The sequence below is a fragment of the Sphaeramia orbicularis genome, chromosome 1, assembly GCF_902148855.1.
Source record: "Sphaeramia orbicularis chromosome 1, fSphaOr1.1, whole genome shotgun sequence".
Classification (NCBI taxonomy): domain Eukaryota; kingdom Metazoa; phylum Chordata; class Actinopteri; order Kurtiformes; family Apogonidae; genus Sphaeramia; species Sphaeramia orbicularis.
In genome coordinates, this window is record NC_043957.1 from 23,579,097 (window position 1) to 23,596,149 (window position 17,053).

The 17,053-nt window shown below is 38.5% G+C and overlaps 2 protein-coding genes across 4 annotated transcripts; both read right to left on the bottom strand.

Moving 5' to 3' along the window:
- Nucleotides 1–675: 675 nt before the first annotated feature.
- Nucleotides 676–5,422, bottom strand: tnip2 (TNFAIP3 interacting protein 2). Of its 2 annotated transcripts, none has more exons than XM_030131015.1 (6): nt 4,413–5,422; nt 3,800–4,117; nt 3,546–3,635; nt 3,079–3,342; nt 2,847–2,963; nt 676–1,740 (listed from the first exon to the last, which is right to left on the bottom strand). In XM_030131015.1, the coding sequence occupies exons 1-6, from the start codon at nt 4,728–4,730 to the stop codon at nt 1,456–1,458; spliced, it is 1,392 nt and encodes a 463-aa protein (XP_029986875.1). In that variant the 5' UTR covers nt 4,731–5,422; the 3' UTR covers nt 676–1,455. The 2 variants fall into 2 exon arrangements, with proteins under 2 accessions (XP_029986875.1, XP_029986864.1); XM_030131004.1 differs by having other exon boundaries at nt 676–1,743; nt 4,413–5,421.
- Nucleotides 5,423–12,909: 7,487 nt separating this feature from the next.
- sfrp2 (secreted frizzled-related protein 2) lies at nt 12,910–16,803 on the bottom strand. Of its 2 annotated transcripts, none has more exons than XM_030131124.1 (4): nt 16,193–16,803; nt 15,870–15,950; nt 13,859–14,170; nt 12,910–13,174 (listed from the first exon to the last, which is right to left on the bottom strand). In XM_030131124.1, exons 1-3 carry the CDS (start codon nt 16,695–16,697, stop codon nt 13,863–13,865), a joined length of 894 nt encoding a protein of 297 aa, XP_029986984.1. In that variant the 5' UTR covers nt 16,698–16,803; the 3' UTR covers nt 12,910–13,174; nt 13,859–13,862. The 2 variants fall into 2 exon arrangements, with proteins under 2 accessions (XP_029986984.1, XP_029986977.1); XM_030131117.1 differs by having other exon boundaries at nt 13,818–14,170; nt 16,193–16,801.
- Nucleotides 16,804–17,053: the final 250 nt, after the last annotated feature.

Sequence of the window (17,053 nt, forward strand, 5' to 3'; positions counted from 1 at the left end):
GATGAGATACGCAGGAAATGCTGGTCTAAATGTCTATTTAAGTCTAAAAGAAAAACAAAAACAAAAAAAAAACAGTGAGACAATTGTACACTCACACAGGAAAACACTGGTTTGGCTTCAGCGTTTCTGTGCACTCCAACTACCTACTTCCTTTTAAACAGGGGATGTCCAGCTTCCTGTGCTTACACCAAACCCATGACAACTGATTCACCAAACTGCACTGTGGGCCTGTTTGTGTCAAAGTGATACTTCACGATGACTGCCTGAAGAAGGTTTTAGTCACTAACCAATCTGCAGGCAGTTGTTGAGGGTTTTAGATGTAACCGGAGCTGTGTGTCTGCTGCTCTTTCTCACTAACCCTCTCTGTAGTGTTTGCTTCAGCCACACACACAACAGCTGGGAATCTAGCTGTCACAGTACAGCATGCCCATTCAGGCAACACTGGGAAGGGGTTTTCCACAGTGCACAAACACATACATACACGTGACACCGACACACACACGTCAACACACACCAACAGACTCACATGCTGACTTAGATTAAGTAGCGCCAACATTTTCGTGGTTAGACTACGAAGTGTGGTCACAGCTCGAGGCTGCAGACTGTCTCAAAAATTAAAATAAACCACGCCATAATGAAACATATTTAAAGCCGTATAAATCACCATTGGAGAAATGGCAGGTAAACAGACGTTTTATTAGAAAAATAATGTGCCAGCTCAAGAACAGCATCAGATCTTCTGTTAGATAAGATGCAATCTTTACATACACCGTTTCAACATTTTTTTTTCCAGTTGTTTGACTTTTTGGATCCCAAACGTTTACCAATAATCTCTTATGGCTTTGGAGAGGAAAAAAAAAAGGAAAAGGCAAAAGGACTGCACTATAATGATTTGCCTTTTCAAATATTTATACAAAGAATAAATATAATTAATATAATAGTTATATTTTAAATCTGTTAATATATAATTTACAGAACAGAAATATGTAAAGTTCAATCAAAAATAAACAATAGCACCATAATAACTAAAAGTCTAGATCCAAAATAAAAAAAGAAGCTTATGTATTCCAATTTTCTTAATCGTACAACTCTACGATTAGTTTTTTTTTTTGGCTAAATGTTAAGAAAGTGCAACATGTTTGTAATTTGACACATTGAGGTATATGATATTGGATATACTGCATCCACATCCATCCTGCAGCAGGACAGCACTCAGAGCCCGACACTGGATTTCTATTTGCAGACAAAGAAAGACTTGATGAAACCCTTTTGAGGGGAAATCTCAGTTTTGCTTCATTATGTACAAACATCTCAAATCAGTCGTTTCAATTGTAGTCAAGCTTTTCCGGATTGGAAACTCCACTCAGGTTGTTTTCTGCCGTGTAGTGCTGCTCTTCAATGCTCTTTGTCAGCGAGCCTTGAGTGTCTTTTCCAAATGAGTGTTTTTCTCCCCGTTTATAGTTTGGCGCACTCTTCCCAGTGGTCGAAATACTCTGCTGCATTTGTATCGTTGAACCGGGCCTGGCACCGCGGGCACCGCAGCTCAGACAGGCCCGGGCTGTCGTTCCAGGCAGGATTTTGTGATGCTGCTGCGTTGGCCGTGGCGGCAGGCTGCTGATGCCGCTCAGCAGAAGTCCTCAGTAAATGATCTGCAGAGTCCTTGTTTCGCCTCGATGAGATCCTGTGTCCGATGTGGACTCGGCACATAGGAACCACATCTCTGCTTTCTCTGGTGGCTCCCTGCTGAGGACAGGACAAATGTACCATTAGCACCGTCCAACGGAACTCTGCTAACAAATGTAATAGTTGCTTTGAAGGAGTGAGATAAAACATGTACTGTATACAGCGATACACAGCCATGATGCTCATGAATGTACCACGCATACACTCAGATTTCATAGTGATGGGACAAAATATTGATGTGAAAATATGGTATTTTGGACGTATCAACTTCCCTGTGGTTTCAGTATTGCACATGTCTGACACAATATATCCCTAAATCCCTGCCTTTTGCCTTTTCCCCACTTTTCAAGTATGCAGACAACATGAGGTATCATAGAAGTTTGTCATGTGATGTATTAGACAGGGTTCCTACAGGTTCAAATTAAAACCTTTAAAGACCTTTTTAAGACTACTTAGAACAGAATTTAATGCCCATTCTGGGAAAAAATTGTGACTCCTAGAATTAAAAAAAATATATTTATTTACTCCAGCACCTTGATTCCCTTCGATCTGAGTTGAATTGATTTTTTGAACAAGGTGCAGTGAACTTCAAACACGTTCCGCTCCACTCATGTCAACCAGGTGGAGAATGAGCTTTTCTCCAACCAGGCATTTTTACATTTGCACTTCCTCATACTTACTTTTCCCTTGTGAGAAGTCCCTTAAAGTTCCCAAAGTCAGCTTTCACAGGCAATGCATGCCTGACTAACAGCTGCACGTGCATTGGGCTGAATGTTCTAACCCCATTTCTCATGGGGGGCTGCACAGTTAGCGATAATTGGTTCAAAATTTCAATATAAATTGTCAGGTTGGAACAGGCGGAACTGAGTAGACTAACATTACTTTCTTTGGAGCTTGGATATTTTCCAGACACATTTAAACACAATGCAGCGAACAAGCTTATGGCAACATAACTTAAAACCTACCATATCAAATGTAATACCTTTTACAGACTTTTTAAAAAGTATTTAATGTAGATTTGTCAATTCAAGACTTTTTAAGACCCTGCAGGAACCCTGATTAGATTCTTGCTGTATTGCAACACCATCGTTATTGTGTATCCCTCTGTGATATCCACCCTCCTATCAGTACAGAGCATCACGTCTCTGAATGTCTCATCCCACCTGTTTGTGGAGCTGCTGCTTCAGCTGACATATCTGCTCCTTCATGTCTTGGATCTGGCCCTGTGCTCGCTCTCGATCTGCACGCTCTGACTTAAAGTCTTCTGTGTAGATGAGCACCTGAGGACGGATGAAAACCTTTAGCCTCCTTCATGAGTCTGATTTTTCAAAAGTAGAGCATGTAAGAATCAAAAATCTGCACTGTTAGTCTGAGTTTCAGTGAAGTATCCCCCACCTGCTGCTCCAGGGTCTGGATACGCTCCTGGTCTTGCCTCTGAATCTCCTCTACTTCTCTGCTCAGCCTTGTACACTCGCTTATTTTTTCCTCCAATAGACCATTGAGTCGGGCTATCTCCTGATGGAGCATCCCGGAGCCAACAGGGCCCAGCCCAGGCATTAGGCCCTGCACGGTGGTCTCCTTCAGCCTCTGACACAGGCCTCTGATGTAGTCCTCCCTGCTCGAGTCATACTTCTGCCACTGGGAATTAAGACCTTGTACCTAAAACAGCAAGAACATGTGTTAGACCTGAACCCATGTTATGTTACCTATAGCACATGTAACTCCTTAAAAAAAAAACCCAAGAAAACAAAACAAAACAAAACAAAAAAACCCAAACATATCATTTAAGTATTAATATTTAGATTTTTAATTACAGATGCACCAATACATGGCCAGAACATCTCTGATTTCTTCTGACTTACATATGCCACTCGCTGCTTTAGCTGTTGGTTCTCCTCCTGAAGTTGACAGACTTTGGCATTAACAGCACTCAAGTCAGAGGAATCCATCTTCTGTGGAAAATAGAGGATATGAAGTTATAACAGGACTCCCAAATATTAAAGACACTAAAATAATCTGCCTTTAAAAGGAGGATGTGGTGCCACTTCAGGGTAAAGGACATGTCCAGTGGAAACCCAAGGTCTTCCCAAACCCAGCTGAGGCGTTGGCTACACACCTCCTTAGCGTTCTGCTGCTGAGCCTCCTCTTCTTCCTCCTCCTCCTCCTCTTCTCCTTCCCCCTTCTTCTCTCTCTCCAGTCTGGCCAGCAGCTCCTTGCACACCTTCACGGTCGCTCCCAGCTGGCTGCGGAGCTGGTCGGCCTCCTCTGCCAGGGAAGTGCACAGGACGGCTCTGGTGGCCTCTGAACGCTCCCGCTCCTGCAGGGCCGAACGCAGCCTCTGGATCTCCTGGTCCTTCTCGTGGTCCGGCTGACCCCTGATCCTGTCCAGCTCCAGATCTTTGTCTTTGAGCTGGGAATTGAGCCTCTGAATCTCCTGCAAAGCACATTTCAGTTAGTTATATTCATTTTCTGGCTGTGTACAAATGATGGACAGTTCATTCTATCATTTATGACACTGGAAGTTAAGTTTGATGTTCGTTCAGTTACATGCATGGTAGATTTATACTCTTACATCTCCACTGATACACATATTGTTTTAGAACACAACAGCACCAGGTTCACATGATCCTTCTAGATTTCTGTAGGTTGTCCCCATTTGAGACTTCATCTACAAACATCTACCAGTGTGGTGCGTCATATATTAAAGTCTGGCAGTCTCATATATTTACCTCTGCTTGTCTTGAAGCCTTGAACTCCGTCTCGTTCCTCTTCTGTTTCAGTTTACAGATCTCTTTGCACAGACTCTCCAGCAGAGACATGGACGGTCCAAACACTACGGACTCATTATCTCCCACTGTCATGTAGATCCGCTCGTATCTCCCCAGTCTGGCCTTTAAATCTGCGATGATATTGTCCTTAACGTAGATCTGTTTGTTGAGGAGGTCCATCTCCTGCCGGGTTTCGTGATACAGAGTGTTCAGAGTGTTATAACTCCGCAGTTTGTCTTTCAACATGTCGTTATCCGCGGTTAGACTCTCGGTGTCCATTGTCGGATTTGTACGATTTCACAGAAAGACTAGTCTGCTTTTTTTGTATCAGTCCAGCATTTGACGCCCTAACCTTGTGTCTTTAGGAGTCGACCGAGGAGGAGGTCAATTTGTGTTGGAGATTTGGCGCAGGAGTGTCGAGAATAATATCCCCCGATCGGCATTGGGGGATTTCCTAGGGAACTTCCCCGCGGACTTTTTTGAGCGTCAAACTGAGCCCTGCCTGCTTCAGACACTTACCGTGGACTGTCATTTGGAGCTAAAAAGCTTCACGTCTGCCGGTACAAACGTCCGAGAAATACAAGAAAAAGTTCCTAAATACAACAACAAAAAAAAAGCTAAAAGTTTAAGCTAGCTTAAGCTAACGTCAGAAAAGTTACAACCGTGCTGCTTTCATGGCCGTCGTAAACACTACGGAGAGTTCAGTTTCTCCACTTGAAACACGAACAAAACTATAAAAATTAAAAAAAAAAGAAAAGAAAAAAAGTCTTCAACCTACTAACTTGCCCGATCCTGTCACATAAACGACGTATTTTAGCGCATGAAGTCCCCGGTAAAATAAGTCAACCAATTCAAAGGCTGTAATTTTCCCCAATGGTAGTTTTCAGGGTTTCCAGGTTTCCCATCCCCCTAAACGTCACATCAGGGCATTTGGAGTGTCAGAGCAAATTCCCCACAAATTCCTCAGTGATGAAGGGCTCATATATGTCCTAGGACCATAAACGCCTCATAAACGCAGTACTTCTTGTGATGTCACGTATTTGTGTGTTAAGACCTGGATTGCGCAGTTACGGCCACAGTCTGATTGTGTCTGAATGTATTTGTTCCTGTTTGTTCAGTTCTAACTCATACATGATTCACATACGACTGACCATTGTGTTGTTTGGGTATTTCTGCTTTCTGACATTTTGGGCAATTCAAAGGATGCATTACTGTAACAGATGATAAAGGCAAATACTAATGGCAAGATGTGTCATCACATGTTTCTGGACTTTGTATGAATAGATATAAAGTCTGGACTATAGTGATTTGTTGAACACTTACACCTGGACAATATTATTTTACGGGGAAAATGGCAGCACTTCAACAGTTTATTTTAAAGGACATATTCATATACACTCCTATACACAGAAACAACACTAACACGATAAAATTAGATTGCATATTTTGGAATTTACAGGACAAATGTTTCAGAGTACCCCAACCAATCCATTTGTTAAGAAAAGTAGTGATAAAGAAATTAGCCCATGTTTTTCATCAACCAGCTGTTTTTTTTTTTTTGTTTGTTTTATCTGCCTTAGAGATTAAATGTGCTAAATCTGAATGGAAATTGGAAAACAAATGACAAAAATGATTAGCTGATGTTTTCAATGCTATGTATGATAAAAATGTTATTACACATATATCAGTGTATGTCCATTTATACAATAGATTTATAAATGTTCTAGTATAAAGAACCTGTAAAGTGAATGTATTGTAATGTGCAGACAGTGTTTTGAAGTAGATCTGGTCACTCTGACACTAACATTCCTCTGGAGTAAAACCCATTCTCTAATTAATTCTCAGAATTTCACATTTCGACCCAAGACTGTATTTTGAAAACTAGGGCCAACCAGCATTGGACTTTATTAGTGACTCAAACGGGGTAAACTTTCACTACTTCTTTTCTGGATGTATTTTACTTGTAGCAATTAATGAATTAAACATGAAAATAAAGGCAATAAAAGGGAGATTTACTTTGCACAGTACGGCTACATACAGCTGTAAAAGTAAATATAATATGAAGCAATGAGACAATTCAGTGAACAAGATGATGAAAACAGTACATGGTGTAAAATTACCCTGTCTTTGATGCCTCAAGATAATCCTAAGATTAATTGATAATGAAAATAAGTGACATTTATCAGAGGTAAACATCATGATTCAGGGGAAGTACACCAATTATTATGGCAAATCAGAAGAAAATTACCCTTTAAGGTCACAATATTTTCTCACAGTAAGATATTACAGGAGCATTAGTCACACAGTTGTCGGATGTGAAAGTATATTAACTTATTTTTCGGAGCGAAAGCTCCACATTATTTAATTTTATTAATACAACCACTGGCCACAAGGTCATCTATTGGGTCAAAGTGAAACTCCTGTCTAGACAGTAGGAGCGCAGTCAAATGCCTTGAGCTGTTCATTTGTTGTGTTGGCTGTTGGGGAGTCCCAGGTATTTAAACCTGTCTGGGTCACTAACACCACAGAGTCACATGAGTGAGAGTGGTAGAGGTGAGTCACTATGGTCACATGGAAGTCACGTGACAAATAAATGAAGGTGTGATCTGATGAAAATACACACAGCAATGGGTGTTATTGGGTGTTTTGGTGACATTTAGACCATGGTGTGTGGTGAGGTCCCATCTACATTACGAATAAGGGGCTAACATGCCCTTTCTTATTCTGGTTTCACACCTTTAATTCACACAATACCCTACACTTGTTATGTCAGATTACAGTGAGATTGAAGGTGACAAGTCTGGGATTCATCACTAATCAGAGAATGTATGATGTGGGGTTGATTTTGGCATTAGTATATAAATATAAATGCATCAGGTACTATAATAATGTAATCTAGAATACTCAGATCAATAACAGACTGGGTTGGAGAGAAGTAAATTAATTACTGAGGATTTATTAGATACTCATTTAAACCATTTGCTGTAGGTTTTTGCCATTTTACATGTTAATGTATAGTAATTCAAGTGGTCTGACATCAAACAAGAACTCCACCCACTTTTGTTTATTTCTGGATGTACAAATCTCACCCACGATGGGAGGTTTTCAGGTTTTTCAGACAGGAAGGGGATTAAAATGGGATTACTGTATGATCATTGATCACAGAAGTTTGGACAAGTGACTTCACTTTTTCCACAGTGTTGTAAAATGCCAGAAGGTCAGCTCTCTTTACACTCTGGCTTTTGAGTTGATTTGACAGGAGAACTGGAAATGGAACTTTTGGTGGTTTTTCCCTTGATTTTGGTTCTAACAACTTTTAGCAAAAATCCCAAACATTCAGTGTTTTTATACTTTTCAAATGTCACAGTTTACTGTTAATTCTGTCTCTCTGCTTTAATAGACCGACAAAAAAAAAAAAAAAAAGAAAGTGTTGTCAACATTTGATGGTCCAGTGGGTCGTCACTGTATTGTATTAAAGTAAACTGGTTCACTAGATGGAAGAGGGAATACTTCTGGTAGGTTTGTCACTCTCCATTCTTCTGTTACCTGTGCATTATCACTTTCAGCTGCATCAAAGAACAACAACTTCCAAACTGCAACTACATCCTATAAATACCTGGCACTGACAAAAAAAACAACTACTTTTTATTTGCCTTTTTCTTAGTACAGATTTAGTCATTTTAACACTATAATATGCTTTTTTCCACCCAATTTTTGTATATACTGCTGCACCATCCTGCACTTTGCGCTAATCATGAGGTAGCCAAACAACCCAGATACCCCCCCCCCCCCATTCCAAAACTATAGCGAAATGTGGAAGACATGTCCAGAGCACAGGTCCAGATTGTACCCCTTTAACCCTTAAAGATCCAAAGAGCCGCCAGTGACCAAAACCACCTACTAATGTAAACTGCTTAATACCTGTTGACCCACTAATTCTATTAATACATATAAATAACTGGTGTAAAATACATTTAGTCATCTTTTCATGGTCATCAGATTGGACCCATTTGGACATTTAGAGGTTTCGTAGTAAACGTGGAAACACTGTCATCTTCTACAACATTGATTCATCAGTAAAACCCATGGAGTTGGATCAATGACAGCGGATGGAGATATTTGGTTTATGTTCAGTTAATGATAGATTTGACTGTTTTGATATAATAACTCTTGAATTTACTCTTAGCTTTAATGAACATCTGAAGGAAATATGGGACATTTAATATAGGAAAATACATGATTTATAGTGAAAAAAGCAAAAATACAGAGGATAATATTATAATAAATGGTGATAAATTGCTTAAGAAATGTTACATAAGGAGAAAAATTAAGATATGAACTGAAACAAAACTAGCACTGGGTCTGTATGGGTTAATAGGGCACAATCCCGGACCCTCATAAATAGGATGAGTTGTATCTTAATGCACTGGAACTACAATCAATCCATTTTAAGGGTACTGCTGCAGTGACTTTTAGTAACTTTTAGTACCCTGTCCCTTCTTTCAGCCTTCAACACTTCATGAAATGACACACACATAATCATCACAGCGCCTTTGTTATTTTTCTGACCACAAACCGTACTTCCTCTAGAGTTTAACTGCAACATCCAGGCTATATCATCAAACCACCTGTTAACCCCATAAATGTAATAACTCCCCACAAATGTAATAACAGTTGCCTATCACAAACGTAATACCTCATTTCCCACAAATGTAATAATAATTTCTTTTGTTGGGATTTATTAGGTTTGTGGGATGGTAAAAATCTTCATTTTCTAAAATTGTAATAACTTCCCACAAGTGAATAAATTAGCACATCACATACATTTAAGTTATGTATGCATAAATATTCATTCATCTTTATTTTTCTTTCCATTTATTGTTGTCCTTTGGATACTCTGCCTTTTTAGAATGATTAAATATTGCAGTTCCACCACATGGTACTAATTAATAGGTGTTTAATTACCAATACAAGTGGAGGAACAAAATAGATGTTGTAAAGGTTTTATTATAAAAACTTCAGTATGAACTGGATATTATTTATTCTCATTAAGAATAATAGAAACCTATGTTTGAACCATGTAAATAAAATGTCTGGATATGATTATGAGAACAGTGGAGAGGGTAGGAGCACACTGTGGGAAAACGAGGGATTACATTTGTGGTAGGTAACTTATTACATTTGTGGGAAAGTTGTTACATTTGGGGGACTATAACGTTAAAAGCTGCACATTTTTATTACATTTGTGGGGTTACCAGCGCCTCTTAGACTTAAGAGTGGAAATGTTATTTATAAACAAGTATCATGTAGAGAACCTCTTACTAATCACAAAATTTAAGATGCTACTTTACACGTTTTCTGGGCCTTTTCAAATGCAAAAATCACTGAAGGTAGTTTCAATCAAAATGATTTTATTTCAGGGTCCACATACAGACCAATGTGATTTCATGTGGATCAGACCAGTAAAATAATACCACAATAACCTATAGATAATGACACTCCAAAGTTTTCCTCTTTGTTTTAGTGTAGAAAAGTACCAGACAGTGCATGAAAATATTTACATTTACAAACTATCCTTTCACAATAAAATGAGAATAATCTGAAAATGAACAAACTGAGATGTCTTAAAAATAAGTACAATTTCACCAATATTCTGCCTGTTATTACATTTTGTGTGTATTTGTAGATCCACTGTGATCTGTAAGTTGTAACATACTATACATGTGTAAATGTTAAACTGAGACATAATACTGTCAAAATTGCACTTATTTTTCTTAACCCACTTCTACTTTTATGTTTGTTTCCAAATAAAATTTTCTCTCCATTTAACCTTTCTTAAGTGATTTATCACCATTTATCATAATATTGTACACTCCATCTTGCTTTTTTCAGTGAAAATCAGATATTTTCTATTATTTATTTTACTGATCATGTATTTTAATCATCATGCTGAGATTACATTTGAGGGTTATTATACCAAAAACAGAAAACACTCGAGGAAAAAGTGACTTTTTCAGTAAAATATATCATTAACTGAACATCAACCAAGTGTCTAGAACCACTGGCATTGATCCAACTCCATGGGTTTTACTGGTGAATCAATGTTATAGAAGATGACAGTGTTTCCATGGTAACTATGGAGCCTCTGAATGTCCAAATAGGTCATGTCTGATGACCATGAAAAGATGACAAACTGCATTTTACACCAATTATTTACACGTATTAATCAGATCAGTGGCTCTAAAGTTATTAAACATATTAGATCAGTAGGTGGTTTTGGTCACTGGTGTATATTCGGGTCTTCATGGGACAATAAATTTCAAGTTGTTTGTGGTTGTTCGTGTTATTCACATTTTTAAAGAATAGTTTGTAAACAGACACATTTTCATTATGTTATTTTACTTTTATCACCATTATTATTTCACCTGATTGAGATCATACTGGGGTGTATGTGGCTCCTGAACAAAAGTAAGTTGGACACCTGTGATTTCATGCATCATGACCTGTTGAACATGAGCCGTTTTTATTATTTAAAACCACTAGATGGTGCTATTTTATCATTAATCTACCTTTACCGCCATGTAAAACTTCACCAAAAGTTTTTCTTTATTTAATCAATTTCACTCCATTATTGTTACTGAACTGTGCTTGGGTGTTTTTTTTTTTTTTTTTTTTTGGACAACCAATGAGCTGAGGCCTTTTAATGACTGAAAACTTTATACAAGAATAAAAGACAGTATATTATTATTTACACAGTAATAAGTCCAAAAATACTTTACAATGCACACATATGCACTCCACACACACAAACTGGATAATTTGCATTTAGAAACTACCTTTCATCAAACCAGCACTACCAACCAAAAGTCAGAGAGAAAAATTATAATAATAATAAAAAAAAAAGCAAACCAATATTTCACATACAATGAAACAATATGAAAAACATTGTAGAAAAGCATGATGCGGCTCAAGTACAAAATGACTCAAATGTTGGGGAGGAAGAGAATATAGCCAGCTATCTCTCCTTTCTTTTTTTTTTTTTTTTTTGCTTCAGAAAACAGTAGAAATATAAAAATCCAAACATTACACTCAACACACGGCTTCACTCAATATGAACCAAAAGTGATGGTTTAATTCTAACAGGGCTGACTGATCAATTTCCCTACTTTATTATGAATTTACAACGAATTTAAAGCTACAATATCAAAAAAGTTGGGTTAAACAAACAACTGCTGATGATTTAGACCTTTTGAGGCCTTTTTAGGCTGAAAGAGTTTAGATTTTTTAACGACACCAAGTGAAAATTATGATGCACTCACCAAAATTGCAGGTTTTTAGACAGAAGGCCACATCTGCACATGATTATCGGTCAATAATTCTGATTCGTGGATGCAAAGCTCTGTTAGTTCTCTGTGCGTAATGAGTGATTTCTCAACACCTGGAACACCAGCTGAGAGCGATTAAGTACAATTAATGAGCTGACAGCAGGGACGACTCCCCTGGGAGACACAGCACCTGAAAACAAGCCATTCCACAGGACATCCAGAGGCACAGAGGGGCGAAAAGAGCTGCAAGACCCACACACAGCCTCATACTTGTCCTACAAGTGCGGAAAAACACGGATCACGAGTGTTAACATGGTCTCGTGGATAAACTGAGTGAAATGGATCAAGCAGTAGCACCTTCCAGAATAATAGGACAGCTGAAAAGTCTTTTTTTATTTTGGCACTCTGGGAAATCCTCTTAACTCATAAAGACCCAGATGAATTTTTCTTAAGCTTGAACCTTTCTTAAGGGATTTGTTACCATTTATTATAATATTATCCTCTGTATTTTGTGTATTTTGCAGTGAAAATCAAATTTTGTTGTATTTAATTCACTGATTATGTAATTGTTCATAAAAGCCCAGATTAAAGTTGAGGGTTATTATATTAAAAAAAAAATAGAAAAAACTGAAGAAAAAGTGACTTTTTCAGCAAAGATATCAAGAAGTCGACTAAAAATAAGTGTGTCCATCCACTGTCACTGATCCAACTCCATGGGTTTTACTGGTGAATCAATGTTGTAGAAGATGACAGTGTTTCCATGGTAACTACAGAGCCTCTGAACGTCCAAATGGGTCATATCTGATGACCATGAAAAGATGACAAACTGTATTTTACACCAATTATTTGCATGTTTTGATAGGATTAATGGATGAACAGGTGTTAAACACTTTAGATCAGTAGATGGTTTTGGTCACCTGCGGCTGTTTTGGATCTTTATGGGTTAAAGCTCCCTCTGCAGTGTCTTTTATCAACTTTTAGCCCCCTACGCCTTCCTCCAGCTTTTGACACACACATAATCCTCATGATTTAAACACACTGCCCTTGTCATTTTTCTAAGCACAAACCTCACCTCCTTGGATCTATAGTTTAACTGCAGCATCCAGGGTACATCATCAAAAGCTGTACCTTAGAGAGCATAAGCATAACCAAACGTTAACCTTTTAGATTTAAGAGTGGAAATCTTAATAAACAAGTAGAATGTCGAGAACCTCTCATTAATCACAAAATTTAGAGCTGGAAGAACCACACAGAGAGCCTTTAACAGCTGCTACTTGTCGTATAAATGCCTAAAAACACGGATCACAAGTGTTAACGTGGTCTCGTGGATAAACTGAGTGAAATGGATCAAGCAGTAGCGCCTTCCAGAAAAATAGAACAGTTGAAAAGTCTAATACACAGGTGTCAAACATGCAGCTCGGGGGCCAAATACGGCCCACCAAAGGATCCAGTCTGGCCTGTAGGATGGATTTGTGGAATACAAAAATTACACTGAAGATATTAACAATCGAGGATGTCAAAATCATTTTAATTCAGATTCCACATACAGACCAATTAGATCTCAAGTGCGTCAGAACCAGTAAAATACTATCATATTAAACCTATAAACAATGAAAACAGCAAATTTTATCATTGTTTTAGTGTAAAAAAGTAAAATTACAAGAAAATGTTTATATTAAAAACTTACTTTACAAAAAATGTGAAAAACCTGAAACATCTTAAGATAAGTAAATGCAATTTCACCAATATTCTGCCTGTTATTAAATGTTTCGTACATTTTTAATTGTAATGTAAATTGTAATGCACATGTGTAAAGGATAAACTGATAATCTGAGGCAGAATATTGTTAAAGTTGGACTTGTTTTTCTTAAGATGTTTCCAGTTGTTCATGTTATTCAGATTTTTGTAGATGTTAACATTATCATAATTCAATTTGACTTTTTTCACTGTTATTATTTTACTGGTCCGGCCCACTACATATCATATTAGGCTGCATGTGGCCCCTGAACTAAAATGAGTTTGACACCCCTGGTCTAATACATTTAGGTTTGTTTGGGGTTTTTTTGCATCTAAGCCTGTGCGTCATTTAGCACTGCAGTTTGCGGATGCTGCGGGAAATCCTCTTAAACTCGCGCTGTCCCTTCTGCCAGCGCTTCAGAGAGGTGATGACCAGGTGCCCGTCCTCCATCTTCTGGCCCATGACCAGGTATGCGGCGTTGATGTCGTTCATCTCCTCGCAGACGCACTGCAGGCCGTCCTTCAGCCACAGCACCGTCTTCCTCAGGTCCCGCTCCGTCACACCGTTCAGCTTGTAAATGGTTTTGCTCTTGGTCTCCGGGACGATCTTAGTGTCGCCGTTGATGTAGGAGATCTCTTTGACCTTGATCTTCAGAGCTAGCGGTTCATGCAGAAGAAACGGAATAAAGAGGGAGGAGAGGGTTTCACAAATGCACATGACATCTAGAGTTAAATACAGACTGGGTAAAGCCTCACATGGTGCAGAGCAGTAAATAAAGAAGAACATGTATTAAAGTTGAGGTTTCCCATGTTTTTGTGTTCATTGTTTACAACTAAAAATCCGTTTTTCATTATCCTTCAGTGCCTTTTTTTGATGCTTAATATACTCTGGGGTTTCATCAATATTATGCATGAAAAAAGGGAAAGTAAAGCAAATAAATTGTCTAATTTTGAACCATTTGAGCATTTTCCCTTTGTTCAGGAGTCTAAATGGGCAGCTGCATTGGAGTCCAGAGGGGGGATTGTGTTTTCTAGGATGCAGTGAGCCATAGTGATCTATAACAAAATTCTACATCATCTATTGCGATAATGTCTAATATTTATTTATTTATTTAGTTATTTATTTTTCAATTAAATACTTGTTATTCACTCTGTTATGTAGGCTGTTTTGTGTCCACATCATGTATAACTTGTTATTGATTGTGTGACACAGTATCAGGTATTTCACCCCCATGTTGTTTGTATTTTCTATAGAATCCACCAACTGTATGAGTCAGCTTCATTTGGATACTGTTTCTGTTTAGTACATTATCATTATATGTGAGGATTTTCCGCAAAAGCACTGAAACAACTTGACAGGTGTCACTAGTGTACTATTACTAGCTATACCACAAAATCTGGATGCAAAAAACAGTTGATCAGACTCATAAAGGTTTAAAAAATACAAATCGTCTGTTTAGTCTTTTGCCATTATGGTTGGAAAATATTCAGATCACTTCAGAATAAAGTAACATTTATTGCATATCAGGATCCAGAACATGCAACTGAGTCATAACCACTGACAAACCACCCTCTGCTCTACATAACCTTTACTTCAAAATATCCAGAATAATCCTAATCCATGTATCGAGCCACATCTTTGTGCTAAAATGGATGTAAAAGTACAAAAAAAGACAAGTTTTAGTCATCGCAGTGTTTTATTGGAGCTTTAGTGACCAAGTAGTCCTGCTCAACTTTGCAAATTAATGTCCTGGAAACTTTAACCCTTTCATGCACTAATCATGAGAACCTTAGTTAAGATTTTTCTCTTGAGTGTTTTTATTCCTCTATAGGCATGAAAAAAACAATGTGATCAAGTTTTTTTTTTTTTCATGGAGTTACAAAAATGTCCATGCATTTAATTTTTGAAGTAAAGAAATGTGTTTAAAACCCAATATCAGAAATTGATATTAAAACAATGAAATAAAATCTGACATCTCACATTTTAATCTCACATTTTAACATATTCTAATGCTAAGTATTACTCTTTTCATGGAGATAATATGCAAAAAAAACAAAAAACAAAAAACAAACAGCTTTTTTTCCCTAACAAACAACAGTTGATTTACACTGAAACATGTTACTGCAGATCAGGTTTATCAAGAACAGCAAAGTTACAGTGATGGTATGAATTACAGTGTATGGGATGATGCATAAGCGTCCACTGTGTTGGCTGATATGGAACTAAAATAACAAAACCCATGAATATACAAGAGAACAGCTGGAGAATAGCTGTCCACTGTAGTGACTATTATGCATGAAAGGCTTAACTTTAAACTTTGGGGACCCCTATAGTAAAATAAAAAGGCGGACTTACCGAAGTCATTCTTACACAGGTTGTCTACGATCTCGTTGTCATTTTCATCAGTTTCCTTACAAGCATCGCACACTCTTGGCACTAGAAAAACAAAAAAATATATATTATAAATTATGTCAGAACACACCACACAATGCAATGTCCAATGCAAAACAAGTGAATATCCAGTCTTTTGTGCATAGAGAACACATCTGGTGCAATGTAAGGAAAGACCACTGGATGAAAACACTGCATTTTACGCATCAATTACGCACGATTTGACATCTTTGGCATGTGTGTACATTTAGGAATTTGTGGTGAAAACACATTCTACTAAGCCCTACCTTCCTTTGTGACCGGGACGAAGTTGTCAATCCCTGCAGGTGGAATGCACAGGTCATTGTCCAGTGGGAAACGGTCGCACTCCAACATCTTGGGCCAAGGAAAGCCAAACGCGGACATGACGGGCGCGCAGCCGTTTCTGACGCTCTCGCACAGAGACCTGCACGGCTGGATGGGTTCGTCCAAGTCGTCGAGACACACAGGAGCGAAAAGAGAGCAGAGGAATTTTCTGGTGTCCGGGTGGCACTGCTTCTGAACCAGCGGGATCCAGGACGAAGCTTGCTGCAGAACTTCATTCATGGTTTCGTGTCCCAGAAGGTTCGGCAGACGCATCTCCGTGTACTCTATATCGTGGCACAGGAGGAGGTTGGCAGGAATGGGCTTGCAGTTGTTCTTCTTGTAGAACAGGTCATGCTGGCCGAAACTGTACAGTCCGTGGATAGCTTCCATGCAGGGCAGAGTGATCAGCCACAGCACAGTCAGAGTGGACAGAAAGGCTGAAGGCATTGTGTCTAAAAAGCTGCTAAATATCAACACAAACGCGTTCTGAGGCTCAGAGTCGTGTGGATCAGCATGGATGGAGCCTCTGTCAGGAGGTTTTCTTCCAGACGCGCCTGGGAGGAGTCTGTATATTGTGCGTAAAGACCCCCCCCCCCCCCTCTCCATTTAGCGCACTTGGTTTCCTCGTATCAGGTAACTCCGTGGACAAATTTGTCTCCTCAATCACAGTAAACCTCATTTGTCGCTCCTCTGCGTTTTACAGACTTGTTTGATTTCTAATTATAGGCCATAGTATTTTATCACCACTCATTTTCTTAACGATTTCCACCTTATTTAATCTCCATCCCTTCATGGAAATCATA

Bases quoted from the DNA above. Each gene is read 5' to 3' on its own strand.
- tnip2 (XM_030131004.1), bottom strand. From the start codon at position 4,730: ATGGACACCGAGAGTCTAACCGCGGATAACGACATGTTGAAAGACAAA. The intron at 4,118-4,412 runs GTAAATATATGA...TGTGCTTTGCAG, and splicing joins AGGCTTCAAGACAAGCAGAG to GAGATTCAGAGGCTCAATTC. The intron at 1,744-2,846 runs GTGGGATGAGAC...TCCTGTCCTCAG, and splicing joins AGCAGCAGCTCCACAAACAG to CAGGGAGCCACCAGAGAAAG.
- sfrp2 (XM_030131124.1), bottom strand. From the start codon at position 16,697: ATGCCTTCAGCCTTTCTGTCCACTCTGACTGTGCTGTGGCTGATCACT. The intron at 15,951-16,192 runs GTAGGGCTTAGT...TTGTTTTTCTAG, and splicing joins CGTCCCGGTCACAAAGGAAG to TGCCAAGAGTGTGCGATGCT. The intron at 14,171-15,869 runs GTAAGTCCGCCT...ATGAACCGCTAG, and splicing joins CCTGTGTAAGAATGACTTCG to CTCTGAAGATCAAGGTCAAA.